This window comes from Anneissia japonica, unplaced genomic scaffold (assembly GCF_011630105.1).
Source record: "Anneissia japonica isolate Jap-2015-1 unplaced genomic scaffold, ASM1163010v1 scaffold287772_len198928_cov201, whole genome shotgun sequence".
Classification (NCBI taxonomy): domain Eukaryota; kingdom Metazoa; phylum Echinodermata; class Crinoidea; order Comatulida; family Comatulidae; genus Anneissia; species Anneissia japonica.
Window position 1 is genome coordinate 126424 of NW_022716447.1, and position 10610 is coordinate 137033.

At 38.4% G+C, this 10610-nt stretch overlaps 1 protein-coding gene across 1 annotated transcript in view; it reads right to left on the minus strand.

Annotated features, from left to right (window-relative positions):
• Positions 1-475: 475 nt before the first annotated feature.
• LOC117109683 overlaps positions 476-10610 on the minus strand; it is a 33984-nt gene continuing 23849 nt past the window's right edge. The window contains exons 23-24 of the mRNA XM_033252060.1: positions 1811-1924; positions 476-1669 (exon numbers count right to left, since the gene is read on the minus strand). Coding sequence (XP_033107951.1) covers positions 1506-1669; positions 1811-1924 — 278 coding nt within the window. The 3' untranslated portion in view covers positions 476-1505. The remainder of the gene's footprint in view (positions 1670-1810; positions 1925-10610) is intronic.

Here is a 10610-nt window from a genome sequence, read left to right on the forward strand (position 1 = left end):
CTATTTGGTGCTGTAATAATATCGTGAATTTGAGCATTCCGTTTTTAAATTGCTTTGCAGCATACTCAGAGAATTTTATCTAAGTTAACAACTAGAAGTTGGTGACTATCAATTTCGTTTACCAAAGTAAACCGTCACTGCCTTGCATTTATTGGGATGAGGATTCAGAAAGGAATTAAGATTAGGCCTATCTTGAACTCTACCGGGTGTAATACTTGATCTACCCATAGAGGTATAACCCTACCCATAGAGGTATAACCTTATACGTCTACGTATTTCCACACATGTACATTACCGCCTCAATCACAGTCAGTGGCGCAACGATGGGGCCGGGGCCACCTCATCCCCCACCATCGTTAGGGCTCATGTAATAAATTTATGATTATGGCACCTCTATATGGCCCGAAATGGCACTCACATACTTAAATTTGAACATTATATAATTTTCTTTTGATTTAAAACAAATCTAGGAGAACCTCGGCATCAGCCACCTTTAATTCGCCTAATCACATAATACAATATATGCCTATTTCCTATAGTCGATGTCAAAGACAAATTTTTCTCTTATATACCAACAAAGCCCGTTGGGTGCTACATCGATTACACCATGGAAAGTGGCCCTTCGGGGCCCCCGCACGAGGACGCATAGGCGTTACGCAACTGCTCATCTTCATGTGTATCGTGCACATGAAGACGGTTGGCGTCAAAATCGTACATTGTGGTACTCCGCCAGACAATGTGACCTTGTTTGACAATTATTCTTTATAACGTACTTCATGATTAATTCTATAACGATATAGGAGATACACCCATTTATAGCAATTCATGAAAAACAATGGCATGGTCTATAACATCGACCCTTCGAGAATTCAGTCAGCATTAGTGTGTTGTTACTTCCCTGACTTCCCGGCATAGGCCTATATGGATACCATTCGATGATATATGTCAGGCAGTGGGGTGGTTAAAGTAAGTGAGTTTGGTCTTAAGGCATGAAGGAAGGTTGAGTTGGTTGTGGATAAATTACATTCGCACATTACCATTGTGTCGGTATTTTGCTAGTCCACAATGACGCATTGACAATGTCGGTAAACGGGGCACCATCTCGTAAGCGTAAGCACACTCTTTTATTTCTTTGTATATACCATCGACCCTCCTGATTTAGTAATTGATTCATCATTAAGTGGTTTGAGTAAGCCTACATTCCATGGATTTAATTGGGAAGGTACGTCCTTACTTGAAATACGACGGTAGGGTTTTTGTGGAAATGGGTAAACTAGCAATATACTGATTTATTTCATTTGCTATAGCTACAAAGTCACTGGCCGCCAAACCTGGGACAGGAATTGCAGGGTCAGGGATTGTAGTATTCTAGGTGAAGTAATTTATTTTTAACTATCAAAGAATCCATCAATTAATCAAGTTATTAAATAATCACATTTTGTTGACGGGATCACTATATACAAACGATTTCATTGATTTGTTTACAGTTTTGGAACTGAAGTGCCTTATTTCTCTTCATCATTGCTCTCCTTTTTCCTTTCTCTCTCTTTTTGATAACGAAGCTTAACAGCTTGACCTCTGCTGTATTCACTGTCGACTTCATGGCCTAATTTGTTACTTGGAAACCATCCACTCTTCTCATCACTAAGTCGCATTCCCTTTACCCAGGCTAAAAAATCATAAAACAGTGCAATTGAATATATTAATTATCCATACATTTACAAATCTATTTATTGACCTATAACAATTAATAGTACAGAACGCACAAGTACTTTAGTACTACAGAACTTAAAATCAGGAGAATTTTTACTTTTGCCAAGGGCGTCCTGCATTTCTAGAATCTCTATGATGTCGTCGATTTCCAGATGAAGCTCGTCTTTTCTGTCAGTGATGAATGATTCGGTAACAATGTGGCTCGGGCGTCCTGCAAGAAGAAGTGTGATCGGAATGAGGCCCTAGAAGCAGTGGCATCACGGAGTTTGTGGGGCCCAGGCGGTGACAGTTATTAGGGGCCCTAATTAGTGAGCAAAGCGGGAGCTTTAATTTTGCGAGCAGAGTGAAGAAACAGACGCTGGCAGCCAGGGTGGCGCGCAGGGCCCCGTCCAGACGCGAATCCTGGATTTTCCATGACCTTCGCAGTAGATGGGGTGGTCCTTGCAGTAGTGGATCCAGAAATTGGAAATAGAGGGTGACCAGAGAGGGACCTTCACAGATAGACACCTCACCCCCCCCCCCCAATGGTTGGGGCTGCAGAGGTTAGAAAATTAAGATTACATCGCCTCCAAATGGCCGGAAATGGCACTCTCAGGATTTGAATATAATTTAAATTTTTTTTCTTCATTCTTATAAAATGATTTTGAAATATTTACGGGGTCCCCGGCCCAGGCCGGGGTTCCCTTGAATCCGCCACTGTATGGGGGAATCCTCTAACGCTCAGATAACTAGGGTTTTAAAACAAATACCGTAGGCCTACTCGCGTATAGGACGAAGCTTAAAATAGCAAACTACGATTGAAAAACAGGGGGTCGTCTTATACACACGACATTCAAATTTTAGATTTTTATAATCATGTTCGTCTTATGTGCTGATTTTGGTGTGTGAAGATTTAAAAACTCATAAAATGGTATTATTTGGAAGATTACCCTTGCAATCTGGCTCTTATCCAGCTAGTTGCACTTATCGGGACCACAATAAATTAGGATTTCTGACCATGGAACAGATACAAATATCAACCAAAATTTTTCTAAAACTTTGGGGTGCCCAATCACTCTTATTCATTGTACACTCCTTTTCCTCTCCATGTCTCCGAGAGCTTCTACGTTAAGAATCAGTAAAAGAATACACAGAAGTAAAAATGAAAATGAAGCGAGTGACCCTGCCGACGATCTGAGCATTTTTAAGCTGTTTTAAAACGGTTTCACGGAGTGTTTGTTGACAATACAGGGTACGGTAAATGAACAAAAATATTTTTAATGTATGTTATGTTTAATTTGAGCACTTGAACTATGTACAAAAAAATCATTACAAAAAATTAGGCATACTGATCAATTACGCGTCAGTGAATTAAGTATTTAATAATAATAATAATAATAATAATAATAATAATAATAATAATAATAATAATAATAATAATAATAATAATAATAATCGACTTATATAGCGCATATTGTAGGGACTTCTATGCGCTTACATTATTACCCCCGGATCACTGGATCAAGTTTCGAACCCCCGACCTCAAGGTTTGGAGTCCAAGACACAACCGATGCGCCAACCACTTCTTATAAAGCGCTTTTTAATCAAACCAATTTCTTCTAATTGCTGCGAAGCAGCCAATTCATATATTCTATATATTCTTTATTTGGAAGCTACACTTTTACAACAGTGGCACACGTAGAAAACGGTGCGTCCAAGGAAAATATAAGAAAACAAACAAAATCAAAACATGACAAATCAAAAGTAAAAGTAAATGAGCTTAACAAAAAGTAAAAATCAAAGTCTTAATTACCCCTCCCTTTCCTTTTCCAATCCCGAAATCGAAGTTACCCCCTCCCTTCCCTTTCCAATCCCGAAAAAAAAAAAATCCCTAATAATAATAATAATAATAATAAAATAACATACCCATATACATACATAAACATACATACGCGCAAACTGTAAATATATATATATATATACACATCATGTAAGCAGCGAAAGTAAATAGAATACAAAAAGAATACATCAAATCAAAATCAGTCAATCAGAAATGCAACAGCAAAGGAAGAACAGTACAATTTAAAAGAGTGGTGAAATGGTCAAGCGTACCTCTCAGAACATTGCTAATTTTTCTCGAATAAAAGTGCACTTCTTAATTTCCATGCCCGACAAGCGTACGATTTACAAAATTTATCAAATAAGAGGGCAATATCGTTATTAACCATGTGTTCAGGATAAATATTATCGAAAAAATCGAAGCTTGCTAAGACGTATTGTAGTTTTGTACATAGATCACTGGATGAAAAATCTATCCAGACATTAACACAGTTAATATAAATTAAATCATTTTTCAACTTAATTAATTCTTCAGATTTGATACATTCTAAGGGATTACACACAAAAAGAAAATGTTTAGTATCTTCCTCTCCATAACCACAGATCTCGCATTGGGTGTCAGTGTTGTCTATACACCATTTGTTAGTACGTTTACCAAGTGCTAATGTATTTGATCGTAGTTTAAATTTGAGACTAGCTCCATGGAAATTTGTCATGTCTAAGAGGTAAGGTTCTAAACCAGGTTTTTCTTTTACATGCCAGTAGTCGCCAAGTGAGATTTTCTCTCAACCTCCCCTTTCCAAAATTGGGTATATGATTCTTTAATTGAATCCTCGAAGGATTTCACCCAATTAGATTTGAAACCTAAAAAAGCATTATTCGCAATGGAAACAAAATCAAAATTAGCTTTATAACATGAATCAATAAACTCCTTAACAAGCTAATATCTTAATTTACAATCGTCTAAGCTAATAATCGTGTTAAGCATAAGTTTTGGCCAGCGATTCATTTCCATACATATAATATTATCTATATACTTTGCTTTAAGGATATCTTGTGTAATTTTAATTGGTTGCCAACCGAGGTCGCCGTAAAGTGCTTCTTTTGCAGTACTTCGACTCGCTTTTAGATATGGTCCGCGCCATTTGTAATTGAAGAGACTCTACTTTCTCTAAATCTTTAGTATTTGTATTAACACATACAGCACACGCATAATTAATTGTGGGAAGGCCTATACATTTCCAAAGAACATCACCATAATACACGCGGTTAAAATCATCAAGCCTGTCTATAATGGATTTAATATATGCGATAATTCTATTTCCATTTGCAATAACTTGATGTATATGGAAGTTGTCCTTCATATTCCTCGCAATGTGGGTACCTAAAAGTTTCAACTTCAGTTATAAAATCCCCTCCTAATTTCCAACGTTTGGTACCATTCAGCCGCTGACCGACAACTAGAACATTTGACTTTTCATTATTGAACTTAAATTTCCATTTGTTAGCGAAATGCGACGCCAATTCCAACATCTTAATAAGTTCATTTTCACTGTCAGCTAATAAAACCACATCATCTGCCCAGAAAAGGCTGTTCATACAAACACCATGTATGTGTACACCTAATGAGTGTTCTTTCAATAATTTTGTGAATTCTTGCATTATTATACAAAATAAAGTTGGTGAAAGCACGCAACCTTGTTTCACTCCTTCCTCAATATCGAAAAAGTCTGTGTTAATATCACCGAATCTTACTTGCCCTTTAACATCATTATATAAACTACTTATAATCTTCCATAACCTGCCCCGAATCCCAATATTCCATACTGCCATTAACAGGCCGTCACGCCAAACGCAATCAACGGCCTTCTTTATGTCTAAAAAGGCCAAGAAGGTCTTTTTACCTTTTGCAAGACGACAGCCAGCGATGCTCTTAAGAGTGAAAATATGGTCTTCGCAGCGGCGATAAGGCCTAAAGCCCCCTGTACTTCTGAAAGCATGTTCTTTTCTTCTAAGAATTCAGAGACTGTGTATAATACGATTCTGTTGAAAATTTTTGAAACGCAGGAAGTTAGAGAAATCCCTCTATAATTGTTTAAGTCCTTTCGATCGCCCTTTTTATAAATTGGGACAACAATGCTTCGGTTCCATTCAGCTGGAATTTTTTCAAGACTTACAATTCTTTAATAATTCAGATATTTACCACCATTTTTAGGAGCTCGTTCGAAATAAATACCATTTCATATTCTTGACAGCAATTTGACCTCTGAAAGGTCATTGTTTGTCAAAAATCAATCGCCTGAGACAACTGAAAAGCGGAGTTTCCTTCTTTCGTTCTGCCGCGTAAAATCAATTACTTTAGGCGACGTTTGTAAACTAACCTACACGTACCAACGTCCGCATATCGCGCTCGCATAAATAATTTTGTTCGAAGAACATTTTATGCAGTTGTACTTCGCAGCACTTCACTTGCAATTTGCAATTTCTAGTTTTTAATTCATGGTACGGTAGTTTGTTGTCACGCATAGACCAGCGCTAAATGAGTTGTCACGCATAGACCAGCGCTAAATGCGTGACAAATTCATGATCACGCGTGTGTTTCTGCAAAATGCGTGTTTCAACCAAAACCATTTTAAAATGCGGGACCGTCCCGCACGATGCGAACCGATTGGTAACGTATTTCTACCCACTTAAAGACAATTAACGCGGAAAATTAGATTATTTCTAGGTTTCTTTATTGCAATTTTGCAGTCTCTCTTGAGGCTTCCATATCACTGATATGGAATGTAAACTGATCATTGTGAGTGTGACAGGTTATTATGGCCTGTAATTAAATGATAATAATAATAACGAGATGCTTCTGTGTTAAATAAACACAAGAGTAGGCCTACAACATTTATGCAATACAATATTTAATAAATGTCGATGTTTATATACACAAGTTTCCTGATATAATATATGTCCCTGGTTCTTAATTAATTTGTTTATAGGGCCAAATTATAGAGTTGATCTGACGTGCCAAATAATCTCAGTCGAGTTGGAAGCAAACGTTTTATAACTGGATGAACTCTTTCCGCTAAGATAGATCTATTTGCAATTTGAAATTATTCGGACCTACTTTTAAATTGTTCTAGGCCTACACCAGTGGTCATGACCCAAATGGGCAGCTAACAATTTCTGTGTGGACCTGTCATCAGTTTAACAGTCGTCAGTCAAAATACAAGCAGTTTTCCGAAAGTTCACAGTACGCATGTAGGACTAGCGAAATGTAATTTTATGAGCACTGCCTATTGATACACCAGCTTTTTATTTCCTGTAAAGTAAAAATGCTGTTAACGAATCTCAATGAACAAAACAATTTACAGAGATGGAACTTGGCGGCACAAATGTCGGGGTGATGCTAATACTGTATGACTATGAAAAGAAAAAGCTATTGACGAAACACAATGCTCAGAACAAAACAGAGACAGAACCTGGCGTCATAGAGTCCTATATGACTTGAATTTTTTGAATTTATTTTTATAAGCACTATTATTTGGTCGTTGTTTATTATCAAGTGAAATAGGTAGGCTTCGAATGGACAATAAAACATAATACCGGTACGCCATAGCGCCAAGATGTTATTAACATTAGGCTTTAAATGTTGATTATTATTATACCTTAGACGTATTGCAATAACCTAAATTTAGTTGTGTTTACTTCTATGTTAATGGGCTTCTTCTACCATCTAAACCTAAAACTATGCCCCGCCGGACACTATCCCGGTATTTATGAGTCTAGCTTTCGGGGCTGAAATATTATTTGCGTGCTGAATTAAATCATGATAAATAGGCCTAAGTTATTGATACTTAACTACAGTAAAAAATGAAGTAATTTCGAATTTGTTCTATAAAGTCGTCTTTTCCCCCACACACCACGCCTCCTTTAACACGTGGTAAATTTCGACAAGTTGCTGCTTTTTGCAGCAACTTCAATTGGCTTACAAACGATATCGAGTTGTAAATTATTGGTCCGGCCAAAACCGGACCAGCCGGACCGCTTCCGACGCCCTTGTTTTGGAAACCAACCCATGAGGGAAAAAAAGCAAGGGTGACCCCAAACACATCGAATATTTAGAAAAGGATATACTGTAAACACACTGTGGCAGTTCATTCAGTGGCGTAATACTAGGGCCTTAGCCCTGTGCTTTTCTGAGACTAGGGGCTCTTTTCCGGTCCCGTTCGCTAATTCCATTGTGGGGTTTAGATGTGTTTTTTAAACATGTTTGCCATTTAATATATTATAAATATTTTCAACGACGAAAAAAATCAAATTAGTGGCGAATCTAGCAGTACTAGTAGGAATTTGAAATCGCACCACCTGAGCCCCGCTATGGTTGGGGCTGGGGTAAGAAAAGTTATGATTATGGCACATCTAGATGGCTGGAAATGGCACTCACAGAACATCATGCATTCTCTTTTTATCTCTATTGGTTTCATAATTGTTAAACCTGGGGCCCTTAATCCGTCACTGGACCCTGTGGGTAGGGGCCCGGGCCCCTAACAGTCGAAGGCCCTGCGGACCACGGCACGAGAGCGCATAGGCGTTACGCCACTGAGTACATTCCAAAACTTATGGAAAACAGAGATTTGCTCAGGATGCCTTAGCACCTCCCCAACCATCTCCATAAAAGTCTCAAATTCTCACAATTTTGACTTACCTCAGCCTAAACCACGGTGGGCTTTGGTGGATGGATTACAATGGCGGCGGGGGTCAGGGGCCATAACCCACTCAATCTTTCTACTGGGGGCCTGTCCCCCAGACCACTTTTGTGACTGTTCGCAGTGTCAAACATTTTACGAACGCTGCAATGATGTCATCATCATCATCATCATCATCATCATCATCATCATCTTCATCATCATCATCGTCATCATCAGCATCATCATCATCATCATCATCATCATCATCATCACCATCATCATCATCATCATCATCATCATCATCATCATTATCATCATCATCATTATTCTTTGGTGCTTAGACACCTTTATTTGCGTCTTATAAATTGACCTATTATTATCATTATAAAGTTTAGATTTTTTAATTTTCTAACGAGCATTACAAGTTCCTTTTTTGAGTTGAGCAACCAAATGTTGATTGACGTCTGTATACGCGCGTCTTTAAAGTTTCCTTGAAACCCACCTTCAAGCATGAAGAAAAAATCGCCTGCCTTCTGTATTTAGGCATATTGGGAGGTGGTAGGCAACCTTAATGGAGCGACGTTCTAGTTCTCTTTTAGCTAACCACGAAGATATATAGTAAGTGTAACCATGGAGGAATTATGTAACCGATTGGCTTACAGTAAACTAGCGGAATACAACCACATTTGAACACCATCTAATTTAATGAAAACAATAAGATAATTAATTGGGCTATTTTTTTAAAATAAAGTTCTCTAAAGGTTAACTACATAATTTACAATACGCTGTAGTTAATATGTTATAGGTTGTACAAACTGTATTGATTAAAAAAAATTCGATTAAATATATCTTTCGCTTGACATTAGGAATTAATCATCTGTGATACAAAATGATAGGCTATGTCAAGTGTTATATTGAACAGTGGCAAATTCAATGGGAACCCTGTCAGCACGGGCCCCAACCTCCTATTTTTCTCAAAATTATAAACAAAACTGGAGAAAACAGACAAAATTGTATTCAACTTTTAATCTGAGAGTGCCATTTCTGACCATCTGTAGGTGCCATAATCATAATTGTTCTTATTACCCCCAACAATTGAGCGAATGAGGTGGTTGGACATTTTATTTGGGCGAAAACCTCCCTCTGTCCCTCTCTACTTCGACTTCATAGACCCGCCACAATTGGAGTTCATTTCCGGGCTACACAGAAAGGTAATTTTTACCTATCAGAGGAAAAGTGAAGTTGTCGTCGGGGAACCCATATCAAGGATAACCCGTATGATAAAGAATTAATTGAGACCGTGGGAGAAATCTCGATCTCGACGCTAAATTGTTCATTTTTTTTTTTTAAATGGAGATATAAGCAAAATGATATTCATATTTTAAGTCTGAGAGTGTAATTTCCCACCATCTAGAGGCGCTTATTCCCCGACAAAATTTACTAGTCTTCCCCAACAGGGGGGGGGGGGCTATGCCCCCAGGCCCCTCTGGTGCCACCACTGGCTGAGGTAGTATAGATTTTTTATCTATGAAAGTACCCTCCCTGGGCCCTTCTATTTCGAATTCCTGGATCCTCCACTGGAAATTACAACAAATATGAACCAAACTTCTTAAAATATCTATAGCTTCCACCCCTTGACCCCCACCGGGGGCTCTTCGTGGCCCCCTGGCCCCCCAGCCTAGATGCTCGCTTTGCTTGCATAGGGCCTATTGGACCTTATGAAAAGACCCTCCCACTTTCAAAAACGTTCCGCCGCACTTGATGGATTGGTAGTTTTCATAAATTTTAAGTATTCATTTTCGGGCATCTACAAAGTCTCCAATTCTTAAGATTTACTCATCTGCGACCCAAAAACCATGGTGGGCCTCAGGTAGATATTGTAAATTTGGTACTATTCAGGTGCTTTTTTAGGCATTTATACGAGTCTCAAATTCTCCAAATTTTCTCACCTGAGCCCCAACCATAGTGGGGCTCAGTTGGACTTGGTAGTTTTTAGAATTCTAAATATTTAAGTGCCATTTTGTGGTACCTATTTAATTAATTCGGTTTTTTGACACTAAATTCGTAAAAAAAAAAATTTAAAAAGGTAGTTTAAGTTCCATTTTCGGGCATCCAGAGGTATAAAATACTGAACTTTTCGCGTCACCGCCAACAACCACAGTGCTGCTGATGTTGTGTGGACTCTCATTTCATCAGCCTAAACATAGTTACCAACACGAGAGATTTGAAATGCGTGACTACACCAGTTGGGTAGGTGGTGCCGCCAGGGTCCAGAGGCGGAGCTCCTGCGGAGGCTCGTGTTCTAGTCACATAATCAACGGTTGGTTGTAAGAATAAACTCACAAGACTGCTCGCGACTACTAGATTCTACAAGTGCGTGGTTGGCTGGGTTGTTTT